General features: G+C 39.7%; 1 protein-coding gene across 2 annotated transcripts in view; it reads right to left on the bottom strand.

The window, feature by feature from the left end:
- The window catches only part of CPSF2 (cleavage and polyadenylation specific factor 2), a 42,953-nt gene that overhangs the window by 17,473 nt on the left and 3,471 nt on the right, over positions 1 to 22,009 (bottom strand). For both annotated transcript variants that reach the window (XM_028850234.2, NM_001257580.1), the window contains 8 exon segments: positions 21,045 to 21,103; positions 16,076 to 16,258; positions 13,075 to 13,234; positions 12,890 to 12,995; positions 11,746 to 11,875; positions 8,905 to 9,020; positions 4,917 to 5,104; positions 3,976 to 4,266 (listed from right to left, as the gene is read on the bottom strand). In XM_028850234.2, coding sequence (XP_028706067.1) covers positions 3,976 to 4,266; positions 4,917 to 5,104; positions 8,905 to 9,020; positions 11,746 to 11,875; positions 12,890 to 12,995; positions 13,075 to 13,234; positions 16,076 to 16,224 — 1,140 coding nt within the window. In that variant the 5' untranslated portion in view covers positions 16,225 to 16,258; positions 21,045 to 21,103.

Genomic DNA, 22,009 nt, shown 5'->3' with positions numbered 1-22,009 from the left:
ATGAAAAAATACCATACTTGGTAAACTTTTCTTGTCTAACACAATCAGAAATCTGGTTTATTCCATATTCACTTTTTTGATCATTCATGAATTCAACCAATGCTCTCACTGAGGGCCTCCAACATGTCAGGCACTGTTCTGGGTGCTAAAGATACCGAAAAACAAGGGCCTTTTTCTCATGGAATTCAAATTCTAGTTGATGGTGGGAAGAGGAAGACAACAAACAAGGAATACATCAGATGGTGACGAGTGCTAGGAAAAATAATTCAAGTAAGGTGATGGGCAGCTAAACCAGGCAGGTATTTTAAATCTGTAGTCAAAGGCCTACCTGAGGGGGTAGGCCTCAGGTTTAACCTGAGACCTAAATGACCAGGAGCCAGCCACACACAAAGCCAGGAAAGAACACTATAGGCAGAAGACCAGCTAGTGCAAAGATCCTGATGCACTGTAGGGCATAGAGAAAGTGGAATAAGCTAAGGTCAAAAGGTAAGTGGGGATTAGATCATGTGGGATCTAAGAAGCCTGCGTAAGTAGTATATGGATGTTATTGAAAGAGAAGAAGGAAGGCTTTGGAGCCATTTAAGCAAGTGAATGACATGAAATGATGAATGTTTAAAAGATCTCTCTGGGAGTTGTTATCCAATCGGTACAGAGTTTCAGTTTTGCTACATGAAAAAGTTTTAGAGATCTGTCATACAACAATGTACATATAGTTAACGCTACTGTACTGTACACATAAAAATGGTTAAGACAGTGAACTGTATGTGTTTTTTATTGCTTTTTGAGATGGAGTCTCGCTTTGTCACCCACGCTGGAGTGCAGTGGTGCAATCTTGGCTCACTGCAACCTCCACCTCTCAGGTTCAAGCAATTCCCCTGCCTCAGCCTCCCGAGTAGCTGGGATTACAGGCGCCTGCCACCATGCCTGGCTAATTTTTTGTATTTTTAGTAGAGACGGGGTTTCACTCTGTTGGCCAGGCTGGTCTCGAACTCCTGACCTCGTGATCTGCCCGCCTCTGCCTCCCAAACTGCTGGGATTACAGGCGTGAGCCACCACACCCAGTCCCCTATTTCTTTTTTTACATTTCTATTTTTTACCTTAGTTGGCTCTGCCCAACACGCTATAGAAATATTCTATTTCTCGATCAGGGTACAGACTAGACAGGTGCATTCAATTTGTAAAAATTCATCATGCTATACACTTAACGTAGGTTTCAGTATATATTATACTTCAGTGAACATTTTTTAAACTTCCAGATTTTTGGTTTGAATATGTGGGAAGTGCTGCATTCTCTGAGATAAGACAGAAGAATAGTACTGGGAGTAGGGGAAGAATAAAAATTGTTTTGGATGTGATCAAGTAGAGGGGAAACTGCTAGATAACGAAGATAGGAGGGATAACTGCAAAGGAACTATCACTAAGAAGGTGAGCAAGAAAAGGTCCCTGAGCATGAGCATTAGTTATTAAAAAGATCAAAAACTTAACATTTGATGTTTTGGCTGTTTTTCATTTCTTTAGCATGCTTCTGAACATCACTGTCTATTTTTTTTCCCAAACTTAAACCATTTTTCTTTTACTAATTCCTCAAATGATTTATTAGACCCAATTTAATTTCTAGTAATTAAAATTTTCAAATTCAGTATTTCCTATCTGATGAAATTGTTTCAAGTATTTCTTAGTTCTTTTAACCTTATATTTCCAAGCTCCTAAATAACCTCAAAGACACCATTTTACTTTGCTATGCTTGCTCAGAATCCTGGCTCAACAATTCTATAATTATAGTACATATATCTCAGATTTTAGTTACTGATGTTATGCTTTTCTTAAGTAGAGTTGGAAGACAGATATCCCTACCACATAGCTTTTAACAAACTAAACTTTCCTTAAAATGACTGCTAAGGGCCAGGTGCGGTGGTTCATGTATAATTCCAGCACTTTGCAAGGTGGAGTGGGTTAGGGGGAGGGGTAGGGACAGCCTGAGCCTAGGAGTTCGAGGTTACAGTGAGCTGTGATGGTGCCACTGCACTCCAGGCTGGGTGACAGAGCGAGAGTCTATCTCTAATTAAATAATTACATGAGTGCTACAAAGACAAAATAAGAAGCAGCTTTATGATACTGCTTTATGTTACAGCTTTATGTTAAGGTTTAGTCGCCTAAACTTTTGCAACTCTGGCAGTTATTAACCATCCCACTATATCAAATGCTACAAACTTTAATGATATACTAGTTTTGAAAAATCGATAGAACTGATGCACTGGTTATTAAGCAAACGATCTTTGGGTATACTAGTCATTGAGCTAATTGTCTTGTTCCTGTAACAGGAGATAAGGCAGCAAATGCAGATGCAGAATCAAGTTAGTATATTTAGTGGTGGAAAGATAAAGGAATTCCTGACTCACTGCTTCGATTTCTATGTTAAGTTTGAGACAAGATCATGTGCTATGAATGAAGGCTGAGAGTGAGCTGTAGGATGTTTGAGGAGAAAGAAGATATAAAATTGCCTTACAGTGAGAACGGGAACACCTACTGAATGCTGAGTACTGGTGTAGGGTCCCCTTCTGAGATGTGAAGTTATGCATGTGAAAACAAATCTGTCTACACTGTAGTGTTTAACTTCAGAAACATAAAGCTGCTTAAGTACAGGCACGCACCAAGCAAATAGTTTAACTAAGGTCAAAGCCTTTCCAGGGACTAAAACAGAAGTGTAAGAGAGTTAAAGATATTTGCAAAATTTTGATTAATTGTGAACCACTGAGTTTAAGGCTGGAAGGATGATAGACAGTATAAAGGTGAGGTTCATGAACTGAAAGTCCCAATGGAACCGAAGAGTTGTTGTCATGAGAATAACAGGGAAAGTCAGCTGTAAATTCAGAATGAGATGCTTGGAGACTGTTCGGCCAAAAGAAGGTTACAGGCATGACCACAGGAACAAATAGCATGACAGCAGGAATGGATGTCTGAGGTAAGATGAAGGAAAAGATTAAGAAATAAGGTGTCAAGTAACTGAGAAGAATTGGACAGATCATATACATGCAAGCTAAAGTCAGTGAGAATAAAGTCCTGAATACAAGTGGACAGGAAGACTGTGAATCAGGGTCAAATGGTGAATGACCAAGAGATCATTAAATGTCAGAAACAAGGAGGGGTCAGCATATCAGCAGGTCTGAAGGCAAAAACTGCAAATGGAAGATAAATAGCTAGGAAGCTGCAATACAGAACAAGGAAGACATGTACTCCATTCAAAGTACATGCAACACTGAAAGGAAGAGTAATTACTTCTGGGGGCTACAGGATAAAGAACGTCTTTAGGAAAGAGTCTGATTTAAATTAAGCAAGAGACAGGAAAGGAACCTTTCAGAGACTGAGAAAACACTGTATAGGCTTACCCTCTGGGTAAACTAGAGGGTACCAAGGAAAAGTTTAAGAATGAGAACTTCTTTTGAGACCGCCCACAGCAATACAATGAGACGTCTCTACAAAAAATAAAAATAAAATAATAGCCAGGCCTGGTGGCACATGTCTATGGTTCCAGCTACTTGGGAGGCTGAGGGAGGAGGATCCTTTAAGCCCAGGAGTTTGAGGCTGCACGGAACTATGACAGCACCACTGCACTCTAGACTGGGTAACAAAGCAAGACCCCATCTCAAAAAAAAATGAGAACCTCCAGTTAAGGAACTCTGAAATTTGTGCTATTAAAGGCTCTCTTCTACAGTAATTTTTTTTTAAGAGATGGGGGGTAGGTCTTGGCATGTTGCCCAGGCTGACCTCAGATTCCTGGGCTCAAGTGATCCTTCCACCTCAGCCTCCCGAGTAGCTGGTACTACAGCACACACCACCACTCCTGGCTCTCAAGAGTAATTCTGATCAAAATCCTAAAACAACTTCAAGTTTTATTTTTGGTCACTATTTTTTATACATCACGCACAATGTATCCCCCAAACAGTCTTAAGATAAAGTTCACATACAAGTGCTTACCTCTATTTCTGTAATTTTTTCAGAAGGATTATCAATTAGGAAACGTGCTAAAGTCCCAGGAGTAGTTCTGTAAGTTAGAATGATTGAGTTCTTAGGATCCTGACACCACTGAATAAAGAGATCCCTTGAAAATCCACATTCCAGGTCAGGTTGGCTGGCAAGTACAACTTTAGGGCTAGGTACTCGGGCCAAGTCAGAAAGACCATGACATAAAGAGAGATGGCGAAACTGAAATGGATTATTTCTTTTGTCTTCAAAACATCTCATCAATTTATCACTCATCCATTCCACCTAATGTGGGGGGAAAGATGACAAGAATTAGAAATCCTATAACTTCAATATATTCTCTAATAGTCAAGGAATCCAAGTTCTATCTTTTACCCCCACTGGTTGCTTAAATTTGTAATGTTTTGACAAGCAGCTTATTTTCTGCTTCCATTTCCCATTAGATTATCCCACCCTAGTTTTCATCCCAAAAAAACCCAATTTTGCATATTTCACGTATAAATCACCTTAAATCTTTTTGAAAAGGCAAGGTATATGTTCTAAATGAAAATCTTACTCCCAGAGATTGCTATTTCAAGGCAAAAAGCTTATTTAAAAGAAAGAACAATGAATTCTAACATGTATATGCTATGAGGTAGGTTCTATTTTTGTCCCCATTTTACAGACTGGGATACTAAAGAGTTAGAAGAGAAGCAATTTGCCTAATCTTTAAAACAGGGATAAAAGGGAAACTACTTAGTAGAATAAATACAGATTAAATGAAATAATACATTTAAAGCACACAGAACAGTAAATGGTTAATGGCAAGTTATCATCATTACTAACAATCTCTTCAAGGGAAAAATAAAATCCAAAAAACAATGAAGACACCCACTTCCACAGACCCAATCACTGTAGCAAACTTCTTTATTACAAGTGACAACATGAGAACAAACCTGGGATTTAGAAAACTCTACCACATTGTAACTGACATTATTTAGGAGTGCCAATGAGTAAACACCCAGTCCTGCATCTTTAGTCCTCCAAATCTGATCAAGAAGTTGAGCAAGTTCCAAAACTCTGCCTGCTGTGTCCACTGCTATTAACACATTTCCATCACCTCGAAGTGTTTCCAGGACATTTGCTAGAAAACAAGAATGTAAAATCCCTATAGAACATAACAATACTATGCTACAAAATTACAGATAATTTTCTCTCTCTGTTTTTATTAGAAAGACTGTAATTTACAAATAAGCAACTACTAGGCCAGGTAAAAAATGAAGGAATTTTGTTCAGGTCATTACAACTGCTTTTGATTCTGTTGACTATCTCTTCAGAAATTCAGTGTCATTAACTCTCCATCTTTTTTCATTGAAAAATTATAAATCAGTAGTCCTCAACACTCTATACATTATAATACACATGGAAAATGGTGTGTGTATCACTGAGAAAATTGTTTGGCTAGGCCAAATGTAACCAGCCTGGTGTTTCTGGGCTACCCCAGTCTCGCCTATCCACCCCAGTGAACTTTGTCCCAAACTTATGTACATACATATATATACACTCGCACAATTATATATACAGCCATCCCTCAGTATCCATGGGTACTGGCTCCAGGACCCCCACGAATACCAAAACCATCAGATGCCCCAAGTCCCTCATATAAAATGGTGGCCAGGCGCAATGGCTCACACCTGTAATCCCAGCACTTTGGTAGGTCAAGGCAGGAGGATGGCTTGAGTCCAGGAGTTCAAGACCAGCCTGGACAACATAGGGAGATCACATCTCTATAAAAATAAAAAAATTAGCCAGGCATGGTGGCACACGCCTGTGGTCTTAGCTATGTGGGAAGCTAGAGGGAGGTGCTTGAGCCCAGGAGTTTGAGGCTGCAGAGAGTCGTGAATGTGCCACTACACTCCAGCATGTACAATAAAGACTTTGTCTCAAAAAAATATATATCTGCATACAACCTACATACATCCTCCTATATACTTTAAATCATCTCTATTGCTTATAATACCTAATACAATGTAAATGTTATGTAAATGGTTGTTACACTGTATTTTTTTACTTATATTTTTTTAAATTATTGCATTATCTTCTTTTATTGTTTTTTCAAATATTTTCAATCCACAGTTAGTTGAATCCTCAGATGTGGAACAGCAGCTACAAAGGGCCAACTATGTATGACACATAGTTCGTATGCGTGTATGCCTATAGAATAAAATATAGATCATATTCCCTCTCAAGTGTATCTTTATGGATTTCCTTGCTCTAGATGAAAGTCCCCTTGGAAATATGTCGTAAAACTGAACTCTAGCAAAAATAAGAATTAAAGAGCTGCTCCTTTTTCTGTTTTTTAGTTTGTTCGTGTGTTGAGACAGAGTCTCACTCTGTCACCCAGGCTGGAGTGCAGTGGTGTGGTCATAGCTCACTGCAGCCTCAACCTCCTGGCCTCAAGCAATCCTCCCACCCCAGCCTCCCAAACAGCTGGAACTATGGGCCTGTACCACCATGCCTGGCAAAAAAATTTTTTTTTTTTTGTAGAGATGGGGGTCTTGGCCGGGCATGGTGGCCCACACCTATAATCCCCAGCACTTTGGGAGGCCAAGGCAAGCAGATCACGAGATCAAGAGATCGAGACCATCCTGGCCAACATGGTGAAATCCCGTCTCTACTGAAAATACAAAAAATTAGCCGGGCGTGGTTGCGCACACCTGTAATCCTAGCTACTCGGGAGGCTGAGGCAGGAGAATCGCTTGAACCCAGGAGGCAGAGGTTGCAATGAGCCAAGATCGCGCCACTGCACTCCAGCCTGGTGACAGAGCAAGACTACATCTCAAAAAAAAAAAGGCCAGGCGCAGTGGCTCACCCCTGTAATCCCAGCACTTTGGGAGGCCGAGGAGGGCAGATCACAAGGTCAGGAGATCAAAACCATCCTGGCTAACATGGTGAAACCCCATCTCTACTAAAAAACACAAAAAAATTAGCTGGACGTGGTGGCAGGTGCCTGTAGTCCCAGCTACTCGGGAGGCTGACGCATGAGAATGGCATGAACCCAGGAAGCAGAGCTTGCAGTGAACCAAGATCACACCACTGCACTCCAGACTGGGCGACACAGCGAGACTCTGTCTCAAAAAAAAAAAAAAAAAAAAGAGATGGGGTCTCACTGTGTTACCCAGGCTGGTCTTGAACTCCTAGCTTCAAGCCATCCTCTTGCCTCAGCCTCCCAAAGTGTTGACCATTGACCACAATGTCAGGCATGAACCACAGTGTCTGGCTTGAGCTTCTTAAAATTGGTGCAACACAGTATATTATTAATAGTTATACTTTTAAAGTAGATGAACTAAAAACAATGGTTGAAAACATGTTTAAAAATGGAATCCAATTTTCCCTGCTGAAATCCCATATAGTTTATTTAAAAAGACTATAAGGCCGGGTGCAGCGGCTTACACCTGTAATCCCAACACTTTGGGAGGCTGAGGCGGGAGGATCACCTGAGGTCAGGAGTTCAAGACCAGCCTGGCTAACATGGCAAAACCCCAGCTCCACTAAAAATACAAAAATTAGCTGGGCATGGTGGCACATGCCTGTAATCCCAGCTACTCTGGAAGCTGAGGCAGAAGAATCACTTCAACCCAGGAGGCAGAGGTTGCAGTGAGCCGAGTGTGCCACTGCACTTTATCCTGGGTGACAGAGCAAGACACCACCTCAGAAAAAAAAAAAAAAAAAAAAAAATGTAAGATGAAGCAAGCAGCAATGAATGGCCTACTATATTAGAGTGTAAAACACCCAAAATTAGTGGACTCTTTGTGCCCTCATTTATCCACTTAGCTCTTTGTTCATTTTTCTTCTAGAGTATATTTTTCTAATAGATTTGTATGAGGTTTTTATATATAGACATATGCCAGTGAGTGCCAGGGATAGCTAGCTATGTACTGACTGGCAAAAAGAAGCCAATCTTTACACTCTTCCACAAAAGTTAAATTTAAACCAGCTAAGTTTCTTCTTATACAAAAACTGATGGTCACATAATATTTTTTCTTTTTTTTTTTTTTTTTTTTTTTTTTGGAGACGGAGTCTCGCTCTGTCGCCCAGGCTGGAGTGCAGTGGCCGGATCTCAGCTCACTGCAAGCTCCGCCTCCCGGGTCTACGCCATTCTCCTGCCTCAGCCTCCCGAGTAGCTGGGACTACAGGCGCCTGCCACCTCGCCCGGCTAGTTTTTTGTATTTTTTAGTAGAGACGGGGTTTCACTGTGTTAGCCAGGATGGTCTCGATCTCCTGACCTCGTGATCCGCCCGTCTCGGCCTCCCAAAGTGCTGGGATTACAGGCTTGAGCCACCACGCCCGGCCATATTTTTTCAAAAATACTAAAGTTAACCAATCTCTTATGACCAAGAAAAGTGTTAAACAGAATACAGTCATTCCCACTATCAAGCATTTCCACGGCTACTTAAAAAGGACATTATACATTGGGTACAACATTCACAATTCTGGGGACAGATACAGTAAAAGGCTAGATTTCAGCACTGTGCAATATATGCGTTAAGAAACCTGTACTTGTGGCCAGGCGCGGTGGCTCATGCCTGTCATCCCAGCACTTTGGGAGGCCAAGGCATGTGGATCACCTGAGGTCAGAGGTTTGAGACCAGCCTGGCCAACATGGAGAAACCTTGTCTCCACTAAAAATACAAAAATTAGCTGGGCATGGTGGTGTAAACCTGTAATCCCAGCTACTCGGGAGGCTGAGGCACGAGAATCACTTGAACCCGGGAGGCGAAAGTTGCAGTGAGCCGAGATCGTACCACTTTATTCCAGCCTGGGTAAAAGAGTGAAAGTCTGTCTCAAAAAAAAAAATGAAAAAAAACAAAGAAACCTGTACTTATATACCCTAAATATACAAAAAGTTACAAAATAATAATAAGGACATGAAAGAATACGTACTCAGAAGCTGCTCATCTCTCTGTTTTCTTCTAGGCTGTACATATGTAGCATTGAATGAATCTGTGATAAGTAAGGAAGGCCTGCTTAGCATTTCCAGGGAACATCCATTTAAATGGCTATAAGAAATTTTAAGAAGAGGAATATTTTATATCATTTCAAGTAAACAATAATAGCTTCTCTTACTTAAAAAATAAGCAGCTTCATTTATAAGGTGTTCCCTCTTCTAACTATAAAAGTAGACACGCTCATTGATAAGAAATCTAGTAACTTCAAACAAGTATAAAGAAGAAAATAAAAATCTTCCAGAGTACCATTACTCAGAGATAACTGACATAATATTTTGGTGTACATCCTTCTAATCATATAAGTTTTTCTATGCACACATTTTTTTTTTCTTTTCGCCCTGTCTTAGGGTACTGATATACATATGTATTTTTCAAAGCTGATATCCCATATACATTCCTATATACTCAGTTCTATATCCTGGTTTTTACTCATGACATAAACTTTTTTTGTAAACTAAATGTTTAACAGTTATAAAAACATTTTATTGTGTCTACACTGTATTTGATCCCTTCCCTTTACTGATATTTAGGTCATTTATTTTTGCCATAATAATCTTTCAAAGAACATTTTTACAAAAGCTTCAATTGCATTTCTGATTGTTTCTTTAGGTCACATTCCTAGAAATGTATTTACTGTAATATATAGAACTGCTAAAAGGCTTTCCAGAAAGATTTAACATTATCCAGAAAAGTTCAACCAAAAAGACTGACCAATTCTACATACTTCCCAGAAGAAAATCACCATTTAAAAATAATTTTTGACTACTGCAGTGGCTCACACCTGTAATCCCAACACTTTGGGAGACAGAGGTGGGCAGATCACTTGAGCCCAGTAGTTCAAGACCAGGCTGGGCAACATGGCAAAACCTCATCTCTACTAAAAATACAAAATTAGCCAGGCATGTTAGAGCGCACCTGTAGTCCTAGCTACTTTGGAGGCTAAAATGGGAGGATCACTTGAAGCTGGGAGGTTGAGACTACAGTGAGCCATGATCGTACCACTTGCCTCCAGCCTTGGCGACAGAGTGAGACTCTGTCTCAAAAAAATACATAAAAATATAAATAAGAATAATAATTTTAACGGTGTATAACAAAAAAAATCATTTAAATTTTCTCTTTTTTGACTTTATAACTTTTGTCCATTTTGCAACTGGTATATTTTTATTAATAAATTAATACTTGATCTTATATATATGTTGCAAGTTTTTGGGCAACTTGCTGCAAATATTTTCCTACTTTGATTTTTTTTTTATTCGTTGTTTCAGACATTTGAACCTGTATGTCATCAAATCTATCAAACTATTCTTTTGTAACTTGGTCCATTATTTTTATGCTTACAAAGTCTTTTCCAATTCAGAGATCAGACTCACCAATATTGCTTCATTTCTATTTAGTTCTAATCCATCTGAAATTTCTTTTGTTATATAATTAAAACGACACAAATTGATTTTTTTCCAAAATGGTTGAATCCTTCAATACCATTGACTCAAATAGCCATGCCACAGTTTGCCATGGTTACCACGAGACTGAACGAAGGAGGACGAACGTAGAAATGAAAACTTAAAACAAAAGTAACTACTTTAAAGGAAGGGATCAGGAAAGAAGAGAGCTCCCTGTTTCTAGTGAGCAAAGGCAGCCGCCTTAAGCTTCCACAGCCCTTCATATTTATTGGGTAGAAAGACCAGGGAGGAGGAGGTAACGACTGGTCAGCTGCTTAGTTGATCACAGGTTCACATTACTGCTAACAGGCTTCAGATGTGCCTAGTCACAGGCAACACTTGCACTTGAGGCATGACTGCCCTCAGCATTCTGGGTGGCAAACACAGTTTGTCAGTTTGCCAACATTCTGCATTTATGAGAACAGCTTGCTGTTTACTCATATAGCCTCCAGTGGTATACTGAGTTATCACGACCCTCACTCTTTCAGCCTGCAACATAACCATCCTTTCCTCATTAATCTATGGTTATAAGCGTCTAAAATTCAGTCTATTTGTGTTAAATATTTTTTAATATAAAGATTCTGAGACTACTGTAATGTAACACAAAATAGCTATGAACTTAATGTACAGATAAAACAAAACAAGCCTGTAAGAGACTAAACACCAAAATATTGTATAGTAATGCTCTGAGTGCCACATGAAGTGTGTAAAATCATAACTAGCATTGAGTTCCCTTTCAAAGGGACTAACTTTAAACATTCAGGGCAGTTATATTAGATGGTAATTACATTATGTGCAGGGCAACTCCCGTTTTTAAAACCAGCAGATCTCGTGAAACCCATTCACTATCACAAGAACAGCATGGGAAAGACCCGCCCCCATAATTCAATCATCTCCCACTGGGTCCCACCCACAACACGTGGGAATTATGGGAGCTACAAGATGAGATTTGGGTGGGGACACAGAGCCAAACCATATCACATTACAAAACAAAAGAACAACCCATCCACAAAGTTTTGTTAAATAGCAGGTCGAGAACTTGCTATTATTTACATAATTTCATATTTAAAATTCATCTCCTTTGCAACATCTCCAGGGAGGTATCTGTTTTGTAGAGTGTATACTTAACGTGTAAATTTTTAAAATCTCTTATGTCTTATACCATACTTTTCCCCCTTACTATGCAAATAATTAATTTTGAAAACATCCCTATTTGATGCTTTTAAGTTGCCCTAAATTTCTGGTAACCAAAACAAAAACTGTGTTTCTTATTTTCCCTTCAAAGAATAAAATAATACCAATTGCATTTCCTTTAGCTTTTGTCTTGATATACCTACATCTCCCTCTTGTGGTTGAAGTCAACTGCATAAACAATTTCTTCTTCTCCATCTTTGACTATTTTCCATATTGTTCCACCTATCATATGACCAGCTGGCAGAGGTGTGATAGACAGGCCATGTCCTTTACCTATGTCAACAAGGTAACAACACTCAGATTTCTTTTACAACCCTAAAGAAAGGTTATTTATTTCTAAATGATAATATTTTAATAGGTAATACTGTATATGTAATAACACAAAATTCAAAAGTAAAAACGCATATAGTGAAAGCAGGCTTCATTCTCCTATCTCCCAGCTACTCCACTCCCTCACTGGAGGCAAACATTCTTGTTACTTTATTATGTATTCTTGTAGAGATATTTGTGCTTATAAGTACAAGGCTAGAGATTAGATTTAAAAGCTAGTACACTATTAAATTATTTAGTATGAACTAGCAAATTTTAATGTGTATTTTATATATACAATTATCAAATGTTTCCATTTTTGCTAACCTCTAAACTAACAGAATAATTTAAATCTCATTGTGCTAAAGAATTTATCCTACAGAAAAACTAACTAGAAGCAAAACTGTTGAGACTATTGTTATTTCTGGGCTAAATCTTCAGTCCATTATTGCACTATTTTATCAATGCCAGGGTTCATTTCTATGAAAATATCTAATACAATTCTCTCTGTAGATGATAAATATAGACTTAATATAGGACTTCCTGACCTAATTCAATAATAAACTTTTTAATGTCCAATGCTAGAATTCATTATCTACTCTGCTGCCATAGCACTTCATTTACCCCAATCACTATATTTAGCCATCTCAGCTACTTTGTCGCCTCAATCTAACTGTAAGCTCTGAGGAGGAGGAAATGGCCAAATTATCTTTTGTTTATTATACACGGTAAACACTAAATGAGTCTTTCCCAAGTTAAATTTGAAAAAGCCTGAGCTATTAACATTTTGTTGGCATTTATTCTGAAATATTTTAAAATTCAAATGGAAGTTAAGAGTTCTATATCAAGGCAGAACGTGCTAATTTTTTTATTCTTCAGACCATAATGCCTATAATTTTCTCTCTGAATTCTCCTCAGTATTTTCTAGCAAGTTAAACCCCATTCATCTAAGTACTTACTACTGGAAATTTTTTTTACCTTTCAAATTCACAATCTGAGAGAATTTTAGCTGCTGTATTTTATCAAAGGCTGCATCCACATCATCTAATGTAAAGAGTGTAAAATCTTCCGTATTGTGTCGAGACTAAAAGAATAACACAAATAAAGGTGAAAAACTATCACTGAAGGAGTGCTAACAAAATTTTTTTAATTGCTTAAATTACCTGATAAAGATCATACATGAACATCTGTCCCATTTTATAAACAGGAATGGTTGCATAGATAGCACAGTTCAGACCCAACTTTCCAACAGCATATGGGAGGGCACCAAGGTGGAGAGGATCAGGGTGAGACAACAGTACTGCATCAATCTGGTGAACGTGCCTACAAGAACACAATCCAAAGGACGACTACTTGAATCTTTTCAAAGGGTAAAGACAGAATATTCAAAATTATTCCCCAATTCTGGAATTCTGGATTGAAGACTATGCTGGGGCAGAAGAGCAAAACTAAGAGCTAAAATTATGATTACCTATGAATTTCAATTATTACTACCTGTGCTCTGCATAGCTATAAAAAATGTAGTATAAGGTACACTTAAATATATGGTGTGTAGACACATTTTAAATAGAAAAGAAGGCCAGGTGTGATGGTGCACACCTGTGATCCCAGCACTTAGGGAGGCCAAGGCAGGCAAATCATTTGAGCTCAGGAGTTCAAGATTAGCCTGGGCAACATGGCAAAACATGTCTATAAAAAATACAAAAAAAAAAAAAAAAAAGCCAGGTGTGGTGGCATGAGCCTGTAGTCCCAGCTACTTGGGGGGCAGAGGTGGGAGGATCACTTGAGCACAGGAGGTTGAGCTTGATGATATCATGCCACCGCACTCCAGTCTGAGTGACAGAGTGAGACCCTGCCTAAAAATAAAAACAAGAACAAAAATGAAAAAGAACAGTAGACACCACAAATAAGTTGATATTTTTTAAGATGGAGTTTCGCTCTTGTTGCCCAGGCTGGAGTGCAATGGCGCAACCTCCAGCTCATCACAACCTCTGCCTCCTGGGTTCAAGCGATTCTCCTGCCTCAGCCTCCCGAGTAGCTGGGATTACAGGCATGTGCCACCACACCCAGTTTATTTTGTATCTTTGGTAGAGATGGGGTTTCTCTATGTTGGTCAGGGTGGTCTCGAACTCCCAACCTCAGGTGATCTGCCCGCCTCAGCCTCCCAAAGTGCTGGGATTACAGGGGTGAGCCACCATGCCTGGCCGTAAGTTGATTTTTAATAGCTATCCTGCATGATATTTTTTTTTTTTGGAGATGTAGTCTCGCTCTGTTGCCCAGGCTGGAGTGCACTGGCGCGACCTCAGCTGCTCAGTTCAAGTGATTCTCCTGCCTTAGCCTCTGGAGTAGCTGGGATTGCAGGTGTCCACCACCATGCCTGGCTAATTTTTGTATTTTTAGTAAAGACAGGCTTTCACCATGTTGGCCAGGCTGGTCTTAAACTCCTGACCTTAGGTGATCCGCCCTTCTTTACCTCCCAAAGTGCTGGGATTGCAAGCATGAGCCACCGCACCCAGGTTCACTTAACACTTCTTTTTTTTTTTTTTTTCCTGAGATGGAGCTTCACTCTTGTTGCCCAGGCTCTAGTGCAATGGTGCAATCTTGGCTTACTGCAACCTCCGCTTCCCAGGTTCAAGTGATTCTCCTGCCTCAGCCTCCTGAGTAGCTGGGATTACAGGCATGCGCCACCATGCCCAGCTAATTTTTGTAATTTTACTAGAGATGGGGTTTCACCATGTTGGTCAGGCTGGTCTCGAACTCCTGACCTCAAGTGATCCACCCGCCTCAGCCTCCCAAAGTGCTAGGATGACAGGCGTGAGCCACTGCGCCCAGTTGCAAACTATTAAGTTCAAGAACTCAGCTTAGAATTTCAGAAATTATTATTGGCTGGGCACGGTGGCTCATGGCTATAATCCCAGCACTCTAGGAGGCCGAAGTGGGCGGATTACCTGAGGTCTTGAGTACGGGACCAGTCTGGCTAACATGGTGAAGCCCTGTTTCTACTAAAAATACAAAAAATTAGCCGGGCGGGTGGTGCATGCCTATAATCTCAGCTACTTGGGAGGCTGAGACAGGAGAATCACTTGAACCCTGGAGGTGGAAGTTGCAGTGAGCCGAAAGCATGCCATTGCACTCCAGCTTGGGCAACAGGAAGGAGCAAAACTCCATCTCAAAAAAAAGAGAAGAATTTCAGAAATTATTAAGGAGAGGATATTTATATGACCACATACTTATAATGGATTTTTATCCCAGCGTTTTCGCACAGTAACCACAAACAGTTTTGCTAATTGAATAGTAAAACTTCAATTAATCAGGGAAGCATATGTTCTCATTGACACAATAAATTAATAAAATGGTTTGGATTTTTTTTTCAAGTTCTAAAGTTTTTTAAATATTTAAGTCCTCTTTTCTTGCAAAATTGGTATAATACTGCAAACATAATTGATTTTTTTTTTTGAGACAGAGTTTTGCTCTGTCGCCCAGGCTGGAGTGTAATGGTATGATCTAGGCTTAGTACAATCTCTGCCTCCTGGGTTCAAGCAATTCTCCTTCCTCAGCCTCCCAAGTAGCTGGGACTATAGGTGCACACCACCATACCCGGCTAGTTTTTGTATTTTTAGTAGAGTTGGGGTTTCACCATGTTGGCCAGGCTGGTCTCGAACTCCTGAACTCAAGTGATCCGCCCACCTCAGCCTCCTAAAATGCTGGGATTACTGGCGCGAGCCACCATGCCCAGCCCATAAATGATTTTTTTTTTGGATGAATCAGTATCTCATGGTCATTCTGAGAACCAGTTCACAATGTTTAGCATCAAAAGATGTAGAAAAGTAAGCTAATGTGATCTGACCACAGAACTTTCACGTGGAAAATGTTTCCTTTTCTCAAATTCTTATGTATTCTTGTTCTTTCCAAAAATTAGCATGCAAAAATTTCTACTGAAATCCATTAGCTTAAGATTTTGCTGAATTTCAACAAGCAAAGCTTATAAGTCAATCAAAACTCTACAAGTTAAAATGGTCACTATAGGTTTTTGGCATAAGCAAAATTAAGCCTTTTGCTATAAACTAGTGTAAAAAGGCAATATTTATTACATTGAAATGGTATTACGGTACAGAAAAGAGAAGTTGATTTAATAAAAACCTAGAATTATGAAATGTAACTTACTTCCTCAGGGAATCTATAATATCCATAGAAAAGTGCTCATCCCAGCCACAGTCCAATAAAAATCTAAACTCATCAACTTGGAGAAGATAGCAAAGGGCAGATTCTTCTTGGACCCCAGAAAGGGTAGTTAACTTGATAATAGACGTCATTTTTTTTGGTCCAGAAACAGCAAGCTAGAAGGGTCTTTCAAATGAAATGAAAACATAAATAAACATAAAAGCACCATCTGGCATATATAATAGACAAATTGATTAAAATTAGTTCAAATATTTAAGTTCATAGAAATTCCATTAACACAAAAAGCAGTTTAAAGGCCCATTTCCATCACTGCCAAGTTTACTTATTTTTTAAGTGAAAGCAAGTTTATTAAGTCACTGCCAAGTTTAAAAGCACAAACATAATCTTGGACACAATGAGCCCTTTAGTGGCTCCCTAGTGGGGTCGTGAATGTTGCAATCAAATAGACCCATATATGAATCTACTATGTGATTTGAAGCAAGTTAATTAAACTTTCCTCACCTGTGTATCTCAGTCTATAAAACATTAGTATTAACAGATATGTAAAAAGGATGAAGTATTTCAAATAATGTATAAATTACTTACAACAGATACTACTGCATCCAAGTTCCTCAATAAATAAATGTTTAGGAATTAATGAACTCATCCTTCAAGGTGAATCTGTTCGTCTTTTATCGTGCTTTGTGATGGCACTGATTTCACTGCATTACAACGATTAGTTTATGTGTCTTTCTCTCCTACTAATTAGACCAGTGGTCCTTAAATAGACCCCTTTGAGAATCTGATAAAAACCTATGGGCCCTCCCCTCTCCCCCACCAACTCTCAACACAACCTAACAAAAAACAAGAGTACATATACACACAGAAATTCACAAACTTTTCAGGGAGTTTAACATTAAGAACCCTTGCATTGGAATGTGAGCAACAGAAAAACACAGGTGGCATATGTTTGCAACTCCTAAATAGAACCTGATGCACGCTCAACATATATCTGATGGAATGCAAATTGGGATGCCTACTACATATATTTCAGGAAAATATAACATGAACACATCTATAGGCCAGGCATGGTGGCTCATGCCTGTGATCCCACCACTTTGGGAGGCCGAGGCAGGAAGACTGCTAGAGTTCAGGAGTTTGAGACCAGCCTGGGCAATGTAGTGAGACCCTGTCTCTACAAAAATAAAAAATAAAAATACTGGCTGGTGGCATGTACCTGTAGTCCTAGCTACTCAGAAGGCCAAGATGAGAGAATTGATTGAGCCCAGGAGTTTGAGGTTACTGTGAGCTATGAGTGTGCCACTGGACTGGGCACAGAGTGAAACCCTAGAGTGTACCCTAGACTGGGCAACAGAGGGAGACTTTGTATCTAAAAAATAAATAAAATAAAATAAAATATATACTTTTTTTAAAAAAATGGGATTTAGAACCTGGAACTGTGCTATTAAGCAGAAGTTATGAAAATATTCATTAACAAAGTTCAACCCCACAGCAACATTTCATATTTCAGCTCCCTAAAATAAATGAGCCTTTCCTGGCTAACTATGCAAATAGGAGAGAAGGCCACTGAATTACCTAATAATTTCTCACCACTACTCAAGGTCATCAACAAACTGAGGTAAACTGAAATCCACCTTTCACAAGAGGCTGACAGGGGCTGCTAAACCCACCACATCTCCCAGCTTTCCAAAATCACAAGACTGCTAGGTTATCAACTATCAATGATGCATACATCTCCCAGTAAGACCTAATCCCCTACCTCTTCTCCCTCTCAAATCCTTTCAGGATGCTCTCTGGAACTATGATTCTACTCACCTGTAACTGCAACTGCTTCTCTGAAAATTCTCTTCACCTGTTTGTCTTCCCAGGTACCTGGCTGTTCCCTAATCATACTCTTTCTCTTACAGCCTTCTCAAGGTTTTTTGTGGTTGTTGTTTTAACTTTTTGTACCCCCTGTACTTGAAAAGCAGGAGGTATGTGCTCCTTGCTCCTCACTGCAGCTTCTAAACCATGTCTTCTCCTTCCTCTTTCAAATATTCTAGTCCCATTAAAGCTCTTGCCACCCAGCAGTTCACTATTCGTCTTTCACATTTCCCCTTCACTATGGCATCCATTAACCCGGCCTCATTCACTGGGGACTTTTACATGACCCTTGTTCCTCTGAGTAACTTCAATACTGACCTGTTGGTTCCTTGACTTCCTCAACTCCAATAATCTTCATTTCACTTCAGCCACCCAGCATTACGATTACACCCTAAAACTTATCACTATCAGTAACTGTACTACTTTGAAAATTTCACCTTCAAGCATCTCACTCTCTAACACCTTACTTACTCTAGTATTCCCATTGCAAAAATCCTCTGTGCTCAGTGGTATCTCTCTAATTCGCTGGCTACTTTTTCCCTATCCACGACCCCCTCCTGTTTTCACTCAGGTCCTCACCTTCAATTCATGATCTGTTAAGATTATTTGCAAACACTCAAATGTCTTGCTCCTCTAGTCCTTCTCTCTACTAGGCTGGAAAAACCCCAGTCCTGATTAACTCCAATCATGCGGGGGTTGGGGGGGATGGGATATGGAGGAGAATTACAGCTGTGCTATTTGGTTTTTTTTTTTTTTTTTTTTGAGACTGAGTCTCACTCTGTCGCCAGGCTGGAGTGCAATGTCACGATCTTGGCTCACTGCAACCTCCATCTCCCAGGTTCAAGTGATTCTCCTGCCTCAGCCTCCTGAGTAGCTGGGACTACAGGCATGCGCCACCACGCCCAGCTAATTTTTTTTTTAGTAGAGATGGTGTTTCACCATGTTGGCCAGATGGTCTCGATCTCTTGACCTCATGATCCACCCAGCTCATTTTTTTTCTTTTTTTTTTTTTGAGACAAAGTTTCACTCTTGTCGCCCAGGCTGGTGTACAGCCACAAGATCTCAGCTCACTGTAACCTCTGCCTCCTGGGTTCAAGTATTCCTCCTGCCTCAGCCTCCCGAGTAGCTGGGATTACAGGCACCCGCCACCATGCCCAGTTAATGCTATTTGCTCTTTAAATTCATGGCCAAAGGCCTCAAGTAGGCCCTAAGTATTACCCTTCAATCTGACTTTTCTTAGTAGGTTGACTTTCAATTTCTGAGACGACTTCTCCACACCTCCTCCTCTTTGTTCAAAGATCACCCATCCCTCCCTCCACCCTAGTCTCAGCTGATAAAATTAGAGAGTAATTTCTCATTTTCCAGATACTACATCTATTAGCCTATCTGCATGTACACTGTTGGGTCTCCTATTGTATAGAACAGTCCTGCTCCCACCCAAGGTCAGTCCCTCTATGTGCGCTGTTGATCCCATTTCTATTCACCTTCTGAAAGACTTGACATCTTCAGTCATTTGCTCTTTCCCCTGCATCAGTGTATCACTGATGGACCATTCCTGCAAGCTTATAAAAATACTCTAGAATTTCCCAACTTATAAGAACCCTCTCTCAACCCTTCAACCCCCAACAACCACTGCATCATTTTTGGATTTCCCTTTCACAAAAAAACTTCTCAAAATATTTGTCCACAGATATATCTCCACTTCCTCACCTCCCATTTGCACTAAGTCTCCACTTCCTCACCTCCCATTTGCACTAAGTCTCCACTTCCTCACCTCCCATTTGCACTAAGTCTGAGAAGCCAGAGAAATGTCCGTTGGCTTAAGTTGTACAGAGACTTATCAAGGACCTTTATAAAGCACTTCCAGGGATATACTTTCATAACAACTCATTATATTTCTCAAATTTTCTTCTCTCTTCACTGTGACCAAAACCTCTAACTTGTTTATATATTTTCCCTGTCTCTAATTTACTGAGTCATTCTCAGAGGTAGTCATTCTCTGACCACCCTAAAGCCCTTCTTCACGCCCATTACAACATCATTCTATTTCCCTCAAAATACTTAGTGCTAATTGCTACTTATTTATTTACTTGCTTTGTCTGTCACCTTCTCTCCTCCTGTGCCCACACTGGAATGTGGACTCCATGAAGGTAAAGACTTTCTCTGTTTTGATCACAGTTACCAATGCCTCCACAGTGCCTAACATACAGTGGTAGCCGATGAATGTTTCTTAAATGAAGGAACGGGGCATGGCTAGTATTAAATAAGCTCACTTACCACACCATAAACTGGAACCCATCTACATATATTTGCCCTTGCTTAGGAGAGCTCTCTGAGTACAGGAGTTGGCTTGACCCATTTTTTTATCCTTAGTACATTAGCACATCCCTGCACATAGTGGTTATTCAATAAATAACTGTTGGTAAGTTAAAATTTAAAATATATTGACTTGTTTTTGTTTCCTGAAACAGGATCTTGCTCTGGTACCCAGGCTGGAGTGCAGTGGTGCAATCATGGCTCATTTGCAGCCTCAACCTCCTGGGCTCAAGTGATCCTCCCACCTCAGCCTCCTGGGTAGCTGGGACTACAGGCATGCACCACCACACTCAGCTAATTTTTTGTAGAGACAGGGATTTACTATGTTGTCCAGGCTGCTCTTTAAGTCCTGGGCTCAAGTGATTCACCCACCTTGGCCTCCCAAAATTCTGGAATTACAGGTGTGAGACAGCACACCTGGCCTTTGTGTGTTCTTATTTGGGGTACAAAGACATTAATTCTCTATTTGATGAAAAATGTTTATAAATACAATTTTGGAAAGGACCTTGGAAACTATCCCTGCCAAAAAGCTTACTGTACCACAATTATAACAATGGCCTAAAGGAAATTCTTTTCTACTTAAGTCTTCCTTAATTCCCACTTTCTTCATTTAGATTATGAAGTAACATGCACGGTATCTTGCAGCTAGAACTGAGTACGTTCATATTAAAACTTTTTTTGCAGACAGACCAAGATTTCAACAGATGAAAAGATATTTTCACTACAATTATTCATAATAAAGCTATATCTTTATTAAACATTCACTACTTACTGATATCTCAGTCGTATATATGATGAAACACCAGGAATTCTGAAGAGTTCTTTATCAATCTAAAAAATAAATAAAAGCCTTATGAATGTGGTATTATGATTTCATTCTGTTTACAATTATGGTGTTTAATTTGTATCTTGCCCTAAGGCATCAGGAGCAGCACCAAGTAGTATAATATGTGGTCCTTTTATAAAAAAGAGATCTGTCTTAATTTTAGGAAGCTTAAGCTTACATAAACAGATAATAAAAGACATAAAAATATTTAGGGGCCAGGCGCGGTGGCTCACGCCTGTAATCCCAGCACTTTGGGAGGCCGAGGCGGGTGGATCATGAGGTCAGGAGATCGAGACCATCCTGGCTGACACGGTGAAACCCCGTCTCTAATAAAAAAAAATATCAAAAATCAGCCAGGCACAGTGGCAGGCACCTGTAGTCTCAGCTACTCGGGAGGCTGAGGCAGGAGAATGGTGTGAACCCAGGAGATGGAGCTTGCAGTGAGCCGAGATCGCACCACTGCACTCCAGCCTGGGCGACAGAGCAAGACTCCATCTCAAAAAAAAAAAAAAAAAAAAAAAAAAAAAATATATATATATATATATATATATGGGAAGTTTTTTTTTTAAGTTGATATTACCTTATGTTATTGAGAATCATAGAAGAGGTGGGATTTAAGATTACTCACTAAGGATAAGACATGGGTAGAAACAAAGAGAAGGTACTTAAAACAGAGGAATAACAGGAGTAAAGGAGTACCAGAGATCTCAGATCTCCGCACTTTTGAGTAAAAAGTTTTAAAGTACCAGTGAAAAAACTAGCCTGGCACACATTCACAAAAGCAGAAAAGGTAAGGCCTAATGAACAGAAAGGGGCCAGATAATGAAAGGCCTTGGAAACTGTGAACCTAGTCCTGCAGGCAACAGAAACATTTTAAGACTCATTATCAAGTAGAAAGATGGCATGATATA

The sequence above is a fragment of the Macaca mulatta genome, chromosome 7 (genome assembly GCF_049350105.2).
Source record: "Macaca mulatta isolate MMU2019108-1 chromosome 7, T2T-MMU8v2.0, whole genome shotgun sequence".
In the NCBI taxonomy this organism is placed as follows: Eukaryota; Metazoa; Chordata; class Mammalia; order Primates; family Cercopithecidae; genus Macaca; species Macaca mulatta.
Note: the sequence above shows the minus strand (reverse complement) of the source record. Positions and strands in the feature narration are given on the sequence as shown.